The sequence below is a fragment of the Lagenorhynchus albirostris genome, chromosome 4 (assembly GCF_949774975.1).
Source record: "Lagenorhynchus albirostris chromosome 4, mLagAlb1.1, whole genome shotgun sequence".
NCBI lineage: Eukaryota > Metazoa > Chordata > Mammalia > Artiodactyla > Delphinidae > Lagenorhynchus > Lagenorhynchus albirostris.
In genome coordinates this window covers 27,473,341-27,494,914 of record NC_083098.1, presented here as the reverse complement: position 1 = coordinate 27,494,914, position 21,574 = coordinate 27,473,341, and the positions used below count along the sequence as shown (strand labels likewise).

The 21,574-nt window shown below is 40.6% G+C and overlaps 1 protein-coding gene across 5 annotated transcripts in view; it reads right to left on the bottom strand.

Moving 5' to 3' along the window:
- Positions 1 to 21,574, bottom strand: part of ARHGAP10 (Rho GTPase activating protein 10) — a 326,931-nt gene that overhangs the window by 174,644 nt on the left and 130,713 nt on the right. For all 5 annotated transcript variants that reach the window (XR_009540249.1, XM_060147720.1, XM_060147722.1 and 2 more), the window contains 3 exons: positions 16,540 to 16,669; positions 13,482 to 13,588; positions 11,020 to 11,114 (listed from right to left, as the gene is read on the bottom strand). Coding sequence is in view for 4 of the 5 variants with exons in the window: in XM_060147720.1 (XP_060003703.1) it covers positions 11,020 to 11,114; positions 13,482 to 13,588; positions 16,540 to 16,669 (332 nt within the window). In the remaining variant the exon portion in view is untranslated. The remainder of the gene's footprint in view (positions 1 to 11,019; positions 11,115 to 13,481; positions 13,589 to 16,539; positions 16,670 to 21,574) is intronic.

Genomic DNA, 21,574 nt, shown 5'->3' with positions numbered 1-21,574 from the left:
TTTTTGTTTTTTTGCAGTACGCGGGCCTCTCACTGTTGCGGCCTCTCCCATTGCAGAGCACAGGCTCCGGACACGCAGGCTCAGCGGCCATGGCTCACGGCCCCAGCCGCTCCGCGGCATGTGGGATCCTCCCGGACCGGGGCACGAACCCGTGTCCCCTGCATCGGCAGGCGGACTCCCAACCACTGCGCCACCAGGGAAGCCCTATGACTTTATTTACAAAAGCTAAAAACTTTTTGATGATCCACACTCCAATGTCCTTCAGCATGCATTTTCATGAATAAATTCATGAATGTCAATTCAGATTTCCATTTAAATATTGGAACCAATATAAAATGTGGCTTTCAGTGTGCCACTATCAACAATAGCATTCTTAGGGTAAAAATCTTACATTCTATGAAAAACACAGAAGGCTACATACAAGAAATGCTATTTCTAATTCTGCCCACTCCGTCTTCTACCAATTCCACCTAAATTCTTTTAAAATGACTTCCTTTTCTCTTCTCTCTACCCTGGAATCTTAGCAGAACTCCTGAATAATGCACCACGCCCGAAAGGATAACTCCAGACAGAGAGAGCCCTTTGCATTGTGGCTTTATTCATCCCCTGCACTACAACAAATTATCCTATTACACTTTTTTAACTGAAATATACACCCATAAATATTCCTGTAAACACGTAAAAGAAAACAGTACAATTCCATTCAATTCCACAAACTCTTGGAGTTGTCTTTTCAAATGCTTTAAAACAGGGCTTCTCAAGAGCAACCCTACTGACAGGTTGGATCAGACGGTGCTTTCCTGGGGAGGGCTGTCCTGGGCTGGACATTTAGCAGCACTGCTGGCCTCCATCCACTAGACAGTAGTAACAACAGCCTGCACCCCTGCTGCCCTCCCCATCCCAACTGTGACAATCAAAATGTCCCCAGACACAAAATCACTCACTGTTGAGAACCTCAGACTTCAAGGATTACCTTAACACGTTTTCCCAAGATTTCTATGATTCCTTGTGCTTTGGGCCTTTTTTCCTCCGAGTTTCCAAACTGTGACCAAATCTTCAAGATTAAATTTAACAATCAATTTTTCTAGTATAACCTTCTCCAGCCAGCCCTATTCCCTGTTGCTTCTCAGCTCCCTAAGCACCTTAGACAGACCTCTAAACTGTTCTTTGTTTGCAAACACTCCCAGTCTGTGAGTTCCCTTAAGGTCAGGCCTTCCTTTTAGTCTCTGGTTTACTCTCCCATCCTCAGCGTCAAACACAGTCAATAGCTGTTTAGTTGCCTGAATGGCATGCACTATAAAATACTTACAAATATTACTCCAGCTAATGTGCTACAGAAACATTCTCATTATTATTTAGTCCAACCGCATGGGCTTCTGGAAGCAGTATGCTCTTAATTCACTCTTTTAAAGTGATAAAGAGTACATTACCAGGCACACAGTTGCTAAATAAAGTCTCTGGTATAAATGCAGGCTAAAATGCATACTGCTTCAGATACGTAGGTGATGTCATCTTCCTATCATCATCATGAAAATACAAATGGGTGAATTATAAAAATAAGAAGTATCTTGCCAACATCCTTTCAAGTGCAATATACTAGGACCTAGGCAACATCAAACCAAATATAATATTTGAAATGTCAAAGTAATGAAAGCAACATGGGAAGCGTTTTCTTTAAGTGGCGCCTGGCTGTGATGTGTGGGAGGACGTCACAGAATGGTAATTATTTACCAAGCAAGTGTGTGAGGGTCACAGCACAGTGCAGCATGTGGCAGGCTTGCCAGTGAAATGGAAAAGCAAGTTATATAACAAAATTGTTGGATCTGGGGATATTTCACCCTTCAGGGAGGAACGCTGCACCTCCTGACAAACTACAGCTTGCCATGGGGAAAGTAACTACACAAAATGCTCTTCTCCAACCTAAAACCAGTGACGTGACCATTTCACAGCTCATGGTATTTGAAGTGTGACTGGCGTGAAGTAGTGAATGTTTATAGTCATTTAAAAGCCTGATTTTAGTTATGGTAAGTATTCCTTTACCTGCAGCAGTGTTCCTTTTTTGTAGGCTTTATTGAGATATAATTCACCATAAAATTTACCTAGAGTGTACAGTTCAACAGCTTTTAACATAGTCACAGAGCTGTACAACCATCTCCAAAATCAATTTTAGAACATTTTCATCACACCCTAAAAAAAAAAAAAAAAAAAAAAAAAACCCCATACCCATTAGCCCTTATTCTTTATTTTCCTCCAAACCCTCAGCCCTGGGGAACCACTAATCTACTTTCTGTCTACACAGATTTGCCTGTGTAGAACATTCTGGATGTTACATATAAATAGAGTCATACGATATGTAGTCTTTTGTGACTGGCTGGTTTCACTCAGCAAACTGCTTTCAAGGTTCATCCACCTTGTAGCATGTTGTAGTGGTTTGATGTAATTTCAAATCTTCTTGTTTATGACAAAAATAAAGTTGTTTTTAAAAGTGAAGTTGGGAGAGACACTGCTTTGGGAGAGATCCCTGCTGTTCTCCTTACTTGCTGCAGGTAATAAGTCCTTCCTTCTCCTGACTATTGGCTTGACAACCTCCGACAGGTGAACGCAGTTTTGGGGTACCAGAAGGATTCTGCACCCAGCTGCCTTGGAATCTTCTCTGAATGCCACCAAGCTCTCCTTATCATTCCCTGCTTTGTTTTGTTTTTTGCTTTATTCACTTTTTACCAGACTGGACGTCTCCGGGCCTTAGCCACTGACAGTCATATCCTATGTTTTCAAATGCATCCCTGTTCAACATGAAATAACTACGTCTTGCTGTAAAACGTCTTTGAAAAGATTTTGATAAATTTCAGTTTTTGTAAGAAAAAATCATTTTATAAACATAAAAAGAGTGAAGTTGTTTTCAAGAGCAAAGTTACTGTTTTTGTATAAAAGTGAAATTGTGAGTCAGGAGGTCATCAGCCACATCTGAGGTTGCCGACAGCACTCCGTAACTCAGCTAGTGAAGGGCGCTGCTGAAGCCTTATCAATAAGAACACGTGAAGAAGCAACGGTGGAGAGGGGGGATTTGGACTCTGAATACACAGTTTGTAAGGTCTACTCGGGTGTGTTCGGTCTGGGCAAGGCTACCCTCTGTTGATCTAAATAGCTCTCTGAAGACGTGGGGCGTTAGCTCCTGCTGTGGTGAAGGTGACTCTTACCAGCAGCAGCAAAAGCCATGCAGCAGCCCCACAAAGAAGATCTTGCCCATCCACACTGGCCCCTTCGTTCCCTAGCAACCGGGGACTTTCCACTTTTGCTCTCAATGGGTCATGCTGTCTCCTCCCAAGAGCCAACTGGTAGAAAGGTACACCTCAACTAAATGTATCCCCTTCATCTTCCCTTGCCTGGAACAACAGTGTAATTAATCTAGCATTGGTTTAGAGTATGTTATTTCTTTATTAGCTTATTAAGAGACGTTACATATGCTATTAGAGACAGTATACATTGAGACATTATTCATCCTATATGCTACTGGCTGGTGAAATTATTATAATTCCCACAGTGAACCTGTGTTAAATAAAATACTGGCAAAGACAATCTCAGGCTCTGAGAGTAATTTGCCTCAAAACGAAACACAGCATGTATTAGCTCTTCATTTATGTTTACTGTCCAATCATACTTCATCATATGGCCATGCACATTTATCTATCTATTCATCAGCTGATGGATATTTGTGTTGTTTCTACTTTTGGGCTCTTATGTATAATACTTCTATGAACAGTCCTGGGCAAGTCTTTAGGCAGACATGGGTTTTCATTTCTCTTGTTCACATCACTAGGAGCAGAATTTTCTAGGTCATGTAACTTTAACTTTTTGAAGAACTGGCAAGTGTGTTTCAAAACAGCTACACCATTTCAAATTCCCACCATCAGTATGTAAGAGTTTCAATTTGTCCACATTCTCACCAAGACTTGTTATTACCTGGCTTTTCAATTACAGTCATCCTAGTGGTTAATACCTCATTGTGGTTTAGATGTGTATTTCCCTAATAGCTAATGATGTCAGGTGTCCTTTGATGTGCTTATACACACCTGTATAGTTTCTTGAGGAAATGTCTAATTCAGAACTTTTGCCCATTTTTAATTGGATTATTTGTCTTTTTATTATTGAGTTCTGAGCTCTTTATATATTCTGGATACAAGTCCCTTATCGGATATATCATTTGCAAGTATTTTCTCCCATTCTCTGGATTACCTTTCCACTTTGTGTTCTTGGCACATGTGTTCCTAAATGCTACCTCTCAACTAAGATAGTCAAAGTAACCTTTCAGTGAACTGAGGGAAGGAAAATGAACCACACATCCTCCCAACCATTGAGAATCAAAGCAGTAACGGCTAGTTGGAAATCAACCCACCCAGCTCTTCTCCCCTTCATTCTTCCTAAGAGATTCCCCAAGTATTAGAACAGCACACGGATTGCTCTCTTCTGTTTCCAGACATTTCCTTGCCTCAGCACTTCCCAGCTTCCTTGCAGCTAGGTATAACCATACAACTCCACTCAGGCCAATGATATATGACCAAAAGTAGTGTGCACTTCCTCTGAAAAGCATTCCTACCACAACAGACAATGCTACATAATAAATGGGGGCCGGCATCTTGGACCTAAGGTGACCAGGAAGGTAAACCGCGCACAAGAGTGGGCAGTGTCTGACCCCAAGCAGCATACCAACGATGACCGGATCCCCTGTAGACTTCCTAACAAAGAGAAGAAATTAAACTCCTACACTGTTTAAGTCATCTTATTTTGAGATTTTCTGTTACGTGCAATCAAACCTGATGAATTCATGTAACAATTAAGTGAAAGCTCTTGATTTACATGTCCACAGATCAAACGCAAGCCCAGGCTCCATTCTGCAGTTGATGGAAGTATTGCCTATTGTCACAATGTTACCTGACTGCTTTTCCAACACGAGGAATAAAAGATAGCAAAGACTGATACCAGGAAAGAAGACAAAAAACTTTACAGGGAACCTATGCAATCAGTGGTGAAACTGCTATATAGGAAGGTCTGCAATAGGAATTCTGTACAAACCCCGTCAGAAACCCATCTGCAATACCCACATGCTCCAAAATGCGTTAAGTTTATTTTCTTTCAGCAGAATACAAATACTGGAGCTCACAGTGCTGCCATGTGTGCGGAAGAAAAGGACGGTTCACTAACCATCGCCTGATTGAATCTAATCCCAGTCCCGTCACTGCTAGGCAACAATTCAATTTCATTTAATCCAGTACAAATTTGGTGAATGCCCACCACATATAAAGCACTGTAGGAGCTAACATGAGGCTCCTACCCTCACGGAATTCATACCTAATAAACAAGGAACAAATTGCTTATAATCCCCAACAGTCGGCTTGGCCAGGAATCAGGGAAATAGACAAAAGAAGAGCCTATCTCATTTCAACTTTTCACTGAATAAATGCCTTCAGAACCCCAGAATCAGGGTGGAGACCTCTGAGAGAGTACACTCCCCTTCTCTCCAGAATTTGCTCCAAAAGTGGGAGACGAACAGCAACACACTGACAGTGGGGGGTGGCAGGGAACTAAGAGCCCCCAGAAACATCAAACCTGGGGGGTTTATGGTAACATCAGACCTGAATAGATGTTCCCCTGTTCAGAAATCAGGAAATAAAGCAAAGACAACAGAAGTCTGTAATTCAACTTAATTACAGTCACATGAGCCCAAAGGCTCAAGGAGATACACACATGAAGATATTTTCCAAGTTAACCAAAGAGCTTTAGAACAAGACTTACAATGAGCATGTATTACTTTTTTAAAAAGATTTACATGGTAGTATTTATATGATAAGATTGAATTAATATACCCATATAAAATATTGGGTCCATAAAGAGAGTATATCTTTCCCCCAAGAATTCTTGGAAATTTTACAAAAACCATTCAGTCTCTCCAACCTCTGCACTCTTCAAAATGCCTATCACACATCCCAGAAGCAACTGAGTCGGCAGCTGGATATAAAAACCTAGAGTTCAGGGAAGAGATTCAGGTACAGATACTAAATCTGGGGAGTTACCAACGCATGGATAGCATGGAAAGTCCTGAGGCTTTCAAGATCGTTAGGGCTGCAGAGGGGAGATCTGAAGACTGAGCTCCAGAGAATTCCAACATCAAGAGGTCTGGGAAACGAGGAACTGGCAAAGGAGTCCAAAAAAGATGAAAAGCCATTGGGGTGGGAGAAAAAGCAGGCAGGTGTGACATTATTGAGCCACGTGAAGCAAGTGTATCACAGAGGAGAGGGTGACTGGCCATGTCCGATGCTACTGCCAGGAAAGAACAGGAGGACTGAGAACTGCTCACTGGCTGTAGCACAGCAAGAACATGATGGCCTTAACAGCAACAACAGAAAAACCCAGTGGAGAGGTGGAGGCAAGGGCCTGATTGAAGAGGACGCAAAGGAGCACAAGAGGAAGGAAATGGGAGACCTGAATATAAGAGCTTTTTGAACAATTTTTGGGACTTCCCTGGTGGTGCAGTGGTTAAGAATCTACCTGCCAATGCAGGGGACACGGGTTCGATTGCTGGTCCAGGAAGATCCCACATGCCGAGGAGCCATTAAGCCCGTGCACCGCAACTACTGAGCCTGCGCTCTAGAGCCCATGAGCCACAACTACTGAGCCCACGTGTCCTAGAGCCCGTGCTCCACAGCAAGAGAAGCCACCGCAATGAGAAGCCTGCACACCACAATGAAGAGTAGCCCCCGCTCGCTGCAACTAGAGAAAGCCCGTGCACAGCAACGAAGATCCAATGCTGCGAGAAAAAATAAAATAAAAAAGAAGAAGAATTTCTACTGTTTATGGGAAAAGAGATATGGGCAGCAGACAAAAGAGAAGACTGGTCAAGGAGGGGTTTTGTCACTGGTGATGGTGGTGGTGGTGTTTTTTGTAAAAGATGGATAAAATTAAGAATCAGTTTTGTACGCTGATGGGATTCATCTAGTAGAAAGGGCAAAGCTGGTGTCAAAAAGAAAGAAAGGAAGAAGTGCTTGAGTGACATCCTAAACCAGGAGAGAGGGGAGGTGAAGAGGGAATGGAAACAGCTAGACAGAGAGGTTGGCCTCAGTCAGGAACACAGTTCCCACGGTGATGGGGACAGCAGGGTGGGTACCGCTGATGGAGCGGGTATCCATGGCAGTGGAAGAGCTCTTCGAATTACCTCTATTTCATCAGGACCGGGAGGCAGTGCCAGAGGCTTAGAGAAGGAGGAAACTGTGAAATACCCGTCAACTAGGAGAATGAAGGAACTAAGACAGTGGAACATGATTTGTGGTTGGGATTAATGGGATTTGAAGCCAGTGGTCAGGAATCGGAAGTGATCCCAGTGAACATGGTAGAATACATTTCTCTAGAAAGAGAGAAGGCAGAGGTGAATCTTAACTTAAGTTGGAGCTGTGCAGACAAGTACAGTAAAGGGAGGGAAGGGCAATGGAGTTGAGTGTACTGAAAAGAGTGACTTTAATGAATGACTGAAATTCACACTTGGCAAGGAAAGAAGTGAGGGTGTGAGGGGCTGAGAACAGTAGGATCAGTTGATTGTAAGCTAAGGATACTTACTAGAAAAGAGTAAGCAGTGAAGAGTAGAAGGTGGTGTCAGAAGGAGAAAGCCTTGCAACTGAGATGACAGAGGGGGTGCCTGTCCTCGTAATGACACGATCTAAGGAGAGAGCACAGAGGGAATGGCTGAGGGAAGGTGAAGAACAGGTGACTGAAGGAGAGGAGCTGAAGGAGAAAGATGCAAAGTCCTACATGAATCATCTGAAATGATACTGAAATGACTAAGAAAAGTATAAAAGGAAGAGAACTGGAGACACACCATATAAGGAAGATCCTAAAAGTAGTCCCAGGGCTTCCCTGGTGGCGCAGTGGTTGAGAGTCTGCCTGCCAATGCAGGGGACACGGGTTCGTGCCCCGGTCCAGGAGGATCCCACATGCCGCGGAGTGGCTGGGCCCGTGAGCCGTGGCCGCTGAGCCTGCGCACCCGGAGCCTGTGCCCCGCAACGGGAGAGGCCACAACAGTGAGAGGGCCGCGTACCGCAAAAAAAAAATATAAATAAATAAATAAGTAGTTCCAAACACGGAAAAAGGTAAGAAAGATACAGATTGTAGAGAGACACTCTGAGGGTGAAACCAAGTGAATGGACGGCGAAACACAAACAAGACAACAGTGGGAAGTAACACTTGAGGAGCAATGGCTGAAAATGGACAGGTGCCCAAATCGGGGGAGGACCTGCCTGTTTCACTGTGGAGACAGTCAAAGGACGGGAGAGCTGCAGGAGGTAGACGGTAAACACCAAGTCCAATGCCACTGAAGCTGCCAAGGGCTGTACTCAATTTCCTGCTGGGTGTATTACTGAACGGCTCACCGCAACCTAACTCAACAGGACCACAGCCGAATTCATCATCTTCCTCCACCCTCATGCCTCCTGTGTTTTCCTTCCCCTCCTTCACTCTATACTCTAACATCCAACTTCTCTCTAAATCTGTCTCTAAAAGTCTCCCTCAAACAGATGCACTGGGCTCCTTTCCGGCTCCACCACACCAATCAATAACCCTTCCGGGCTTCCCTGGTGGCGCAGTGGTTGAGAGTCCGCCTGCCGATGCAGGGGACGCGGGTTCGTGTCCCGGTCCGGGAAGATCCCACATGCCGTGGAGCAGCTGGGCCCGTGAGCCATGGCCGCTGAGCCTGCGCGCCCGGAGCCTGTGCTCCGCAACGGGAGAGGCCACAGCAGTGACAGGCCTGCGTACTGAAAAAAAAAAAAAAAAAAAAAGAATAACCCTTCCAACCACTCCTGCCGTTTTTAAACTTTCTCTACTCTGCCAGAGTGAGTTTTGAAAAATATAACTCTATCACTCAGTGCCCTGCTTAAAACCATTTAATAGGTTAAGCTCAAAAACCTCAAGGTCAGGCCTTTGCCTCCCTTCTCAAGCCTCCTCTCCCATCCTCCCTGGCTCTCTGCTCCAGTGACGCTGGGTGTCCCCCGGGGGGAGGGACCTCAAGCGGACCACGCTCTCTCGTCTCCAGAACTTTACATATATTATACATCACTCTGCCTGGAATGTGTCTCAATCCCAGCTGACTCCAAATAAGCCTTCAGTTATCAATTTAGACGTCAGATCCTCTGTATGCCTTTCTTGAATCACTTAGATTAGTGGTCCCTCTACACCCAGTTCCCAGAGAGCAGCTCTGAGCGTCAATGGAAATAAATTAGAGATTTCTGCAAGAATGAAGCTGAGAGGGTAAGGATCCAGGCCCCCTACCCCACTTTAATAAGAGAACTCTCTTTTTTTTTTCTATTTCACATATGCATAAATGTAAAGGTGTTATTTGAAAAGAAGGCATCCCTATAAAGTCGTTTGAAAACCACTAGACTAGATCATCTCTAAGGTCTCCCCCAGTTCTGAGAGTCTCCTTACAAGATGATATCATGAGGGAAATGACTCCATAGTAACCCCTCATCAACCTTTACGAGGGATGGAAAGTAGTTATAATCGTAATAAAGATCCCGATTGCAGAAGAGCACTTGGCACGATCAAGGTCTCAGAGAAAATATAGGGCTGGACAAAAACAATATGAATTGTGTTACTATATGGAAGTACTAGAATTATCCTTTCGAGGCAAAGCAGATGAATCTCATTGAACACATTTTCTAGTAGACAGCGTTGCTGACTCGCCTCTGTCAATTATTTAGGAAACAACACACTTACATGGTTATACTCTAATGCCTGCAGCACAGTGGTTAAGAGCTTGGGGTCTAGAGGCGGATGCAAGAGTTCAAATTTCAGCTCTTCCACTTACTAGCTACGTGACCTTAGGAGAATCACTTAAGCTCTCTAGGCCCCAGTCTCTCACCATAAAATGAGAAGGATAATGTCTACCTGATAGAGCTGGGCTGAGGATGAACTGAGATAAAGCACAGAAGAATTCAGAACACTGGCACTTAGAGAAAACTCAGTAAATGCTTACAATGGGTGTATGCACACATATTTATGCTCAAGTTGTATTACACAGCCCGAATCTCTTCTTGAAGTTTTTGAACCAGTCCTAACTGGCTTGAAATTTAACCTCTTTCACAATGACATTCTCTTTCATTTTTTTCCAGTCTTGGCAAAATGCACATTAAACCATCTGTCCTTTTCTTTGTAGGGCCATATTTATCATGGTGCATAAGAGCACATTTTTATGTACCTGGTCTTCAATTCATTTTTTGGATAGTAAAGCACAGATCTTCCCCCTCTGCACTAACACCATAGACTCAGTTATATCATCTGAGGGAAGAGAAGAATTAATTATTTTTGTATTCCTGGGTCCTGACCTAAAATGAACTTGTGTTTAAAAAATCTCATATTGTGAACTTCTATTATACAAGTATGAAACAGTGTTATCTAAAGACCATTGTTACCAAAACCAGGGCTGGCAAGGAACCTCCACAGTGTCAGCCATTAAAAAAGGAAGTATTCTACGAGTACCGTGATTTTCCTTAGTGCTTCAGGACGCAGAAACAAATGCCAGCAAGCAGTAATATTGACAAACAAGCTTCGTTTTTCTTTTTCTTTTTTTTACTTCCTTCTCTCCAGCAAAGATTCTTTTCTAACTAAATAACTAAAAGTCATACCACAAGAAAAAATGAGACCTAGTCTTTGAATAAACAGAGTTTGCCTATGACCCTCCACCACATACAGAGTATATACTTGGAAGGCTTAGATCAACAATGAAATGCTCCAAGGTCATTTTTTAAGTGACAACACTAGTTAAGATGATGCCAAACTTCAGCCAAGGCTAAGCTATCACTGCACAGCTCAACATAGTGACCAAGACGAAACAGCCCGCGGTGAATACACAGCCTGGAAAGATAACGAGATACCACTCTTCCAGGCCACAGACATCTCAGTTGCAATTAACTTCTATTTTTTTTAAATCATTTTTTTAAATGACTCTTTTCATAAAGTCCAATAATGCCAATAACTTACCGGTCAGCAGCTTCTACATCAAAACAAAACCTTCTGTCGATGGAGTCAGTATGTCTTCTGATACATTCTTTCAAAAAGAACACCTCTCCGTCCCCCTGCAAAGAATCATTTTAAACATTCTCAAGAACTACAGTATAAACGTATACGGAATTAAGCACCCTATATTTGATGGGGGGAGGAGGCAAGGTTCAGACTTTAGGTTCCTCTATCTTATTCTCTTTCAAACCACTTTATTTAGAGTCGCAGCCATTTTTTTTAACTTTTTATTTTATATTGAAGTATATTAACAACATTGTGTTAGTTTCAGATGTACAGCAAAGTGATTCAGTTATCCATATACATGTATCTATTCTCTTTCAAATTCTTTTTTGTCACTGTCCTTTTCTTAAGGTTTTCAAGACCCTGCTTTGATTACAATAAAATTAAACCAGACCTTATGAGTGCTAATTTTAAAAGGTGGGTTAACAATACAGTTTCCACATGCCTATATTTGTTATTCTCTTATTGTCCCCTCGTTAAAAGAAGGATAATGTGTTTGTATGTCACATTACATTATACCATATAAAACAGTCCATATGTAACCATTTCTGACCTTTAAAGACTTCAGTTCCACAGGAATCTACCTAAAAGTACACTAAGGACCCTGGATCAGCCATTGTGAGCATCTAAAGCTGGAACCACTCCAACTATATGGTTTTGCTGTTTCTTAAAGTGAATCACCCTGAATTTATCTTTCCTGAGTTTTCGTTTAAATATCGTACCATTTACCTCCCTAAACCATCCTCCTCATGCTCTTTAAGAGCATTAAAAAGAGGTAGAAAACAGGAAACAGAAGCAACGCAGAAGCAGGTTCCCAGTGAGAAACTGTAAGGAGTCTGAGTAAACCCTTCTAGACTATTTTAATATTTTCTGGAACATAAGGATCTCTAATATTAAACAAGCATTTGAATATAAAATTATTCAAAATATCAGTCATGTGTTTAAATATATTTTTTATTATTTGGTAGCTCAAACAGAAAGACACCACTAAGCAGACATGTCTTGGGACTTGACAGGAAACTCACACTCCAACCTCATGCTCAGTTTATAACTGAAATGTACAGAGATGCTGAAGTGAACCCATATTTATCCTTTTACTACAACTTTTGATTGTATCAGTGGCCCTCTGAAATGTGAAATAATCGCGGGCATTTGGTGAATGAATTGTGCACTGCTGCTGTTCATTCATGGAATTTGCTCTTTTATTAAAAAGCAACAAATTTTGCTTTCTATGCGTCTGACACATTACATTTGACAAACATAAATTACTGCGATCTTTAAAACAACACTACCACCACAAAACAACAACGACAAAAACTCTCACGCTCAGTCTTAACCCATCACCCTCCAAGGGTGACAACCTCACTTCCTCCTCTTTGCCACGGACTTGATTTTCCATGTCTATTTCAATATCACAAAAATGCGTTTGTATTATAAGCGGCTTTAAATATTTTTCAGGAAGATGCAAAGTATGTGTAAATACAAGTGAACTTGGGTTAATTCTGTATTCACATAAGAAAAATTATGCCCATCCACCCAGCAAGCAATGAATTGACCTTAAAATGCATTACCAGGTATGTGCAACCCTAGTGGGAGGAGCTTTGTTTTGACTGCTATTGTTGCCACAGCTGCAGTTTCCGTTTTAAAACAAAGATCACCTTTCCTACCCAGCCAGCTCCTAAGGGCTTCTCGCCCTTTTCCAGCTATCATGAGTTCCTTTGCTTTTTACTTCTGTGGGAGGAGTAAGCTAAATGGGGAGTGTCTAAGCGAGAACGTTAAAGTTTAAGTGAAAAACAGTAAACTTCGTTACAGATCATCTACTCTATATAATCTTTTCATCTGTATGAATCTATGTGTGCCCATCAGGCCTCCCGTGTAAATCGTGAGCAGACAAACCACTGAGTCATGAAAGTCTGTTGTAGGTGTTAACTGGATCTTCCAATAACAGGGACACAAAATGATTCTACTTTTCTCCTTAAAAAAAAAAAAAAAAAAATCTGACCATAAAAACCCATGCCAACAATTCAGAAAACACAGGAATTTTTTTCTGGCCTATTTTATTTAAAAAAAAAAAAAAAGATTTTCATTCTAAAAACAAAATGAAAGTATTTATCATGAGTGAATATAAACAACATTAAAAAGATACCCTCAAAGACCACCTCACAGAGAATATAAAGTATAAAAGGAAAGCCTTGGGACTTCCCTGGTGGTCCAGTGGGTAAGACTCTGCGCTCCCAATACAGGGGGCCCAGGTTCGATCCCTGATTAGGGAACTAGATCTCACATGCATGCCACACTAAGAAGCCCACATGCCGCAACTGAAGATCCTGCGCGCAGCAACTAAGACCTGTTGCAGCAAAAAAATAATAAATAAATAAGTAAATATTTTTTTAAAAAATAAATAAATAAAAGCAAAGACTTACTAGTTTCCCCCCAGATCTGTGCTCGAACGGAATGATGTTGAACTTCTTGGCCGCTTTCCGATACATGCAGTAGTGTTTGACCCAGCTGGAACCAAACGGAGGAGGCCCTTCAACAAGAGACATAACTTTAAATCAACAAGAACTTACTGTTTTGCACAGCGAACTCTATTCAATATTCTGTAATAACCTAAATGGGAAAAGAATTTGAGAAAGAATAGATACATATATATGTATAACTGAATCACTTTGCTGTATACCTGAAACTAACACAACATTGTTAATCAACTCTGCTCCAATATAAAATAAAAAGTAACCTGAAACTACCACAACATTGTAAATCAACTCTACTCCAATAAAAATTTAAGAAATAAAATAAAAATTAAATTAAAAAAGAAAAGAAATAGGACTTTACATTTTTTCCTCATAAAGAAGCAGATATGCAGAGTTCCAAACACAGTCCTGAAGAGGAAAAACCCAAGAAGCAGCAACTAACACAGCTCAAGGAAACAAATCAGCAACACAGCTGGTCTCAGACAAGGGAAAAACAAGGGGAAATAAGAAAGCTCGTAGAGACAGTCCTAAGAGTTTTCAGCAACACGGAAGTAATTTCAAGACATACTTTTCAAATAATTTGCTAGACTGTTATCTCATACCTGAAAATCTCTTAATTGTAAACTATGCTTCTTGTTTGTGTCTACGTATGAAGAGCTCATGAGGGTTTCAAGAATTCCACTGAATATATGTGATGGTTTTGGATGCAATTCTGGCCTCTAAAAAATGACAGAACTGTAGAATCACAGTGGAGAAAAGCATTTAGTCTATAAATCGATCTAGTGCTTTAAATCCACTGAAGCACCTTGTAAGTAGCTGCCCTTACTAACAATGGTAAAGCTAAGCTTTTTTGCAGCATGTGGAATCTTAGTTCCCCGACCAGAGATCGAACCCGTGTCCCTTGCATTGGAAGCACAGAGTCTTAACCACTGGACCGCCAGGGAAGTCCTACTGTCTTTTTAATCTAAAAAGTCTTAGGCTTAGACCAAATGCCTGAGAAATGGCAAAGCCAAACCTCAGAGTCTTTGGCCCCAAATATCAAGGAAGGTCCTTCACTGATTAAGCTGCCATCCCCTCCTGACACCACCCAACCCTACTCAACCAGCTCTGAGCATAGAGATTAGCGATGGTTTTTCACACCATCCAAGCTTCAGGCAATACTGCAGGAGAGGGTACAACACGGACTCCAGCCTAGGACAATTCCAGCACTGAGGAGGTGTATGATCCAGGAAACATTGTTTACTCCTCAGTGTTTCCATGTTCTCATTGGTAAATGGGGTGATAACAGCACTGTACACTTCACAGGGGTTTTTAATGGATTAAATGAAACAAGTTGGATAAACAGCTTAGCACAGTGCCTGGCATACTGCTAACAAGTGAAGAATTCTGTCACTATTGTTTTTTTTGTTTTTTTCCAGTCCAATTTCAGCCCCGTTTCTCTCAAAGCCAGTAAGTTAAGCAACAGTTATGAATCTAAAAATCAAAATTTCCTGTGATTTTTCGCTTTGGACATATAATACAAAATCTCTATCCTTCTCATGTCTCCACCCTGTATTTTTAGTTCTTTCAAATTAAATAAACAAACTGAGATTAAGAGGATAAAAAAAATTAAAGGCGGAAGGATGGATTGGGAGCTTGGGATTAACAGATGCAAACTAGTAAATACAGGACGGATAAACAACAAGGTCCTACTGTACAGCACAGGCAATTATATTCAATATCCTGTGATAAATCACAATGGAAAAGAATATGAAAAAGAATATATATATGTATAACTGACTCACTTTGCTCTACAGCAGAAATTAACACAACACTGTAAATCAACTATACTTCAATACAATTTTTAAAAAATAAAACATTCACTCTATACACACTTCAATAGCTGTTGTGCTATTGTTCCTAATGGCACCTTTAGAAACGGCATGCTTTTACTGTTCAACCAAAATATGTAAAAATAAATTACCTCTCAGTTTTTTTGAAAAAAAAGAGAAAGATTAAAAAATTAGAAAAATGTAGAGTTCTGCCATGCCAGTCATGAGCCGTGAAGACTAAGCCCACATTAAATAAGGGCAAATGGAAAAAGAACCCCTATTCTGCGATTGCCTATAACATGAACATCCGTATCACATGGCTGTTCCATGAGTCTCTCTGCTATGAAGTTATTCAGTTTGAAAATCCTGTAAATCAGCCACTTAACAAACAAAAACTCTAAAGCACCCGGCGGGAAGGGAGAGAAACAGGAAATACAGAAACATTTTCACATACTCCTCCCCCTACTGGCTAGCAATCAAGCCCTACAGTTGAAGAGGTAAACTTTAAGAGCTTCGTTAAAATAAGACCAAACTCTCAGAAGTCTGAAATCGTCTTGGGGTGCCTTAATTTCCAAATAAGGATACTCTACACACTGCATAACAACTAAGATGGCAACAATGCTGAAATTCAGTGAGACAAGTTAGCATGTCAACTAGGAGTATTTTTTTGTAGCCGTATGCAATTGCCCTGAAAATTTCAACAAGAACCAAAAACCATCTCAAATAAATGTGCAAAGAAATAATGTGAAAGAAGAAGAGAAATATGTCCTTCTTGACTTTAACATGGAGGAACAGGGTTATGGGGAGAGGGGTGCATACGCGTATGTGTGTGTGTGTCTGTGTGTGTGAGTGAGATAAAGATGGGTGGGGATGAGAGGAAATGAGGAAAAAGGTACTATCCCACCTCGCTTTCAGTCTGTCACCAAATCCCGGCTCCCTTGCAAGCAAGTTTTAACAAAGTGTGGCACAGAATTCGGGGGCTGTGGCTGGAAAGCAGGGTGCTCACAGAGTTCCTAATCTCACTGTCCCCTCCCTAGAGCAGGAATGTGTTTTCCCCAAAAAGTCCAACGTATGCCTTCCAGGATAGGAGAGAGCAAGAAAGCGGTAGGAATAATTACTCCAAAAGTATCAAATTACAGTGAGAGTTTTAAACTAATTTTTAATTAGTTATTCATCACTGTTGGAGAGCCTCTTACTTTTTTCCTGTACATACAGGTAGCCTTCCGCTGTGAACTGACTCGCTCGTTTGTGGTCCTTGGGATTCTGTCTAATCTTGTTCATAAGCTCTTCCACTTCTGACCTTGTTCCTTCAAAACGATTCCGTGTCTGAAAAGGATTTAAAAAACACATACAAGTTTTAAGTTCCCACAGGAGATTTTTCATGTCTGTTTTTAAGTCTCTGGATAACTATAATTAAATCTGTAGTGTTTTTGTACAAATTTCTCAAAATATACCCATCCTTTCCCATGTATCTCTTTGTTGAGATCACTGTGCAAAGAAAAAAAAATTAGTGGTTAAGTAGTTAACAGAGATATAGAAACCAAGGTTACTAGAGGTTATTTACTTTTGAAGCTTTCTAACACCAAGAATAATTCTATTATTCAACACAAGAATTCCTGCCTGCAGGTCTCACAATATTACTAAATCTTACATTTAAAAAAATAGGCCATAAAATATCTATCTGGGAAGTCTTTCCTTTGCAACAATCAATCTGACTCATTACTATTATCTCAGCAATATGTCTAGGAATTCAGAATCTGAAAAACTTAATTCTTCTTTGCAAACTAATAAACATCAGTGTCATTTTTTCCAGGTCATGGCAATTGCACTTGAAAATGATGTTTCTTCATCGAAGAAGGAAGTAGGGGGGAATCTCACTTACAAATAATGTCTTTGATATCTAAAAAGACAAATCACATTTCTGAAGCCCAGGAGACTTGGGATGTCAATATCTCTGTCAAATGGCTAGACTGAAAATGGACATGCAAGGTGAAGTGACGAAAATACCCAGGCAAACCTGACGAGTCAGCAGCACCAAGTTTCTCGACATTTCTTCCATCTACATTCAAAAATAATTGTATGAATACCGAAAAACTGCTGATGTGAAACTGTGGAAGAGCTAAGATGAAAAATTATTATTGAAATTCCTCCTCTCTCCTCCCTACAATGAAAGGGGTTACCAAGAGTTCTAAATGCAGAAAAATGATAGAATAGTACATTTTTTAGGGGGATGGAGAGTCTGATAAATGTACACTGTAAAGGGGAAACTTAACTGCAGAGGCTTATTTCAAACACAAGCTGAGAGCTTTTTTTTTTTTAATTTGTTTATGTACTATAAGAATGTACAGGGCTGCAAAGAGGGTGGGACTCATTTATTAACGGCTTGTTCCCTCTCCTGCCTTCCTGTTTCTCATGTCTCTGGGATTTCTTGTCCCCATCTTAATACTGATTATACCCTAATTTTATTCACCTGCTTTGTCACTTTACTGAGATTCTCCACAACCCTCACTTCTATCTGTGTATCTAATATTTATGCATACACACACATATACACACATATGTGCATGTCATATATGTATAGATGCTAGTGCACGCATGCGCACGTGCACACACACACATACATACACAATTAACTTAATGAGTTGTATCCCAAATTCTCATTATTTAAGTTAATGCTCAAATTGTCCTAGATTTGACCAGCAGAGGCCCCTTCTAGCTGGCTCCTGTTTCTCTTGACATACCCCCTTAATTCTGAGTAACCCCTCACCCTCTGGTCCAAAAAGGTATCCCAGGTTTACTTTATACTTTCTCTGTCCCAGTCCTAGAATCAGCCATCTCTCCAAAGGAGTCATTGTTCCTTACAGGGGAGGGTAGTACTTTTTTTTTACTGGAGTATAATTGCTTTACAATGGTGTGTTAGTTTCTGCTGTACAACGAAGTGCATCAGCTGTACATATACATATATCCCCATATCCCCTCCCTTTTGGACCTCCCTCCCCCACCCCATCCCACCCATCTAGGTCATCACAGGGCACCAAGCTGAGTTCCCTGTGCTATACAGCAGGTGCCCACCGGCTATCTATCTTATACCTGGTAGTGTATTTGTGTCAATCCCAATCTCCCAATTCATCCCACCTGTTCTCTATGTCTGTGTTTCTATTCCTACCCTGCAAATAGGTTCCTCTGTACCATTTTTCTAGATTCCACATATATGCATTAATATACGACATTTGTTTTTCTCTTTCTGACTTATTTCACTCTGGTAATATTTAGAAACCAAGATCTAGGGACAGTGTGCTCACAGCTAAGGGGGTGCTATTGCTTCTAGGTCTTCCTGGAAGATAGATTGAGAAAATGCATGTATGTATATATATATATGTGTGTGAATACATTTATATATATACACATTTATATACATATCACAACTTCTGTACCTATCTATCTTAAAACCCATGAGTTCATACCATTACACTTAATTCCAATCCAGTACTTCAGGTTTCTTTCTAGCCCACCCCTTTCCAATTCTGCACATTTCTTTTCAGACAGTAAAAAACATGGCTCCCATTATTCTCAAAAGATTTACTTATTTGCTCAATTAACATATCTGCTCAACGTAACCAATCTCCCAAATATGCCAGCTACCTCTTCTGTACGAGCTGCCTCTGCACCTTCCCCCCCCCACTTTCACTGTCACAGACCCCTCCACGTGGTACACTCTGCCCCCACTGCCGTCCTTCCTCAGATGTGATTCTGCACTGGGAAGGAAAAGGAAGGTTCAGCTAAATTTTTTAATGTATTATTTTAGGCAAATTACAAATGAGGGTGAAAATTACATTTCTCAAAATTTGAGCACAAATAATAGAGTGGCTGGAACCTAGCAATTTCCAATTCTAATTTCTGGCTGAATAGGAAGATATCATCAAATAATAATAATGATAGACCTTAAGTGTTACCATAGGTCACATGAGAGTGTTTACACTGTGAATGACATGACTGAGAGCAGTTTACGGTGCTTTAATCCTCACAATAACCTACGAGATAGCGTAGCGTTCCCCAATGCTGATAAAACAACATTGCTGTATTTCCTTTCCTTGCATGCTTTGATAAATAAACAAATTTCCAAACCAATGAGTCTTAAGTCTTATAAATTAAATATTTCATTACATCACCTACCGGGGGGAGGAGAATTCAATGTGGAGACTAAGCTGGAATTCGGACACATGGAGTCTGTGCACCGCAACAAGAGAGGCCGCGACAGTGAGAGGCCCGCGCACAGCGATGAAGAGTGGCCCCCGCTCACTGCAACTAGAGAAAGCCCTCACACAGAAACGAAGACCCAACACACCCAAAAGTAAATTAATTAATTAATTTAAATATATATAAAGAGGGTTTCACGAAGCAGCTGTAAGACATCAGGGGGTGGGCCCCCTGCAGCCTGCTTTAGTAACCTCCCAAAATAATAAAACAGAAAAGAAGGGGTAGGGTGCTAACACACACCCCTCACTGCAATCCTCAAACATCTCAAGTGCCCTATGAATGGGGACGTGACAGAGTAAGGAATGGAGTGCAGTGGATGCCACGGCAACAGGTGATCAAGTCTAAAAACACCCGAAGGACACCTTCCATGGGAGTGAGGGGAACGCAGGTTAGAACTGTTGAGAGGTAGACGCGAGCTGAGGTTTACCATCAGTACCTAAACCTGAGATCTTACCATTAAAGTGACTCCCATGTTACCCAGAAATTGTTAAGGTCCAGGGAAGCCAAATGGCCATATCAGGATGTTCCCCAGTTCCTATATTTACTGACCCCAGATACACCATGAGTTGAACCCATTTCTATACCAACACTAAATCTGAAAGCAACTGCCTTGGGCCTGCCCAAGTTCCAGTGCTGCCCTGGCCTTAAAGCAGTATGACGTCAGCAAGTTCTTTTTCCTCACTGTCCTTATCTGTGAAGAAGGAATAAAAAAATCTACATCATAGGACACCTTTGAAGACTAAATGTGTACAATCCAAAGAAAAGCACGTAGGTAACACCTGGTACATGGCAACAAAATAAATGTAAGTGGCATTATTTTTTTAATTGCAATTAAGTCACTGAAAAGTGACAATTATTCCCTAACAAAGGAAAAAAGAGAATCTTCAATATCAAACTAAAATTTTATCTGAATGAAAGAGAAAGTACATTTAAAAAAAATTTTTGGGGGGGGGTTATAAAAGCTAATTCACAACATTATAAAACAGAGAGAGGAGACAGCACAAACAGCCCTGCCTGGGAGGCAAAAAGAGGTGGTATAAACAAGATTAAAAAGTGACCAGAAACTCACCTCTCAGAAACAATCATGTTCATATTTTTACACAGTCACTTCCAATCTTTTTTTTTTTTCTGGTAACATAGTTTATCACTTTAGTGTTCTACTTTGCTCACAAAACTGTAACAAAAATATCTGTGCATATCCTTAAATTATTTTTCACCATTCTTAGTATCTTCTGGGTACTCCTTCAGAATCCCTAAAATTTCTTAGGATTCTACTTCTTCCTGCGAAGAACTCTACTCTAGTCTCCTTTGGGGATAGAGATCACAAAAATTTTAAATTAGTTTTTTTTAATATCCTTTAATTTTGATGTAATTTACATTCTTCTGCAAAGTCTATTTTTTAAAAACCAACCTGCTCTTTTTTGCTGTCCATTAATTACTCTAGATTATGGAAAATGGAAAAAGACTGAATCTCTCTCAAAAAAAAGGTCTAACCATTTTTACAACAGAAAAGGTGAAACCAGTTGGGTGAAAATAGGTTATTTTCACTTTTAAATAACTTTTACCTTTTTTCTGATTATAAAATGGTTTTTGTCATTTTTTCTATAGTAAAATACCTAAAAGTTGACCAAAATTATCTCTACCATTATAGTGCACAGATAGTTCACTCTAAGATTTGGTTTCAACATTTCGGTATATTTCTTTCAATACATAAATACGCATAGCATAAAAAGTAACACACAGAAGTCAAACAGAGAAAGACAAATACCATATGATATTGCTTATATGTGGAATCTAAAAAAATAATACAAATGAACTTATTTACAAAGTAGAAATAGACTCACAGATGTAGAAGATGGACTTATGGTTACCAAAGGGGAGGGGGCGGGGAGGGATAAATTAGGAGTTTGGGATTAACATATATACACTACTATATATAAAATAAACTACAAGGACCTACTGTGTAGCACAGGG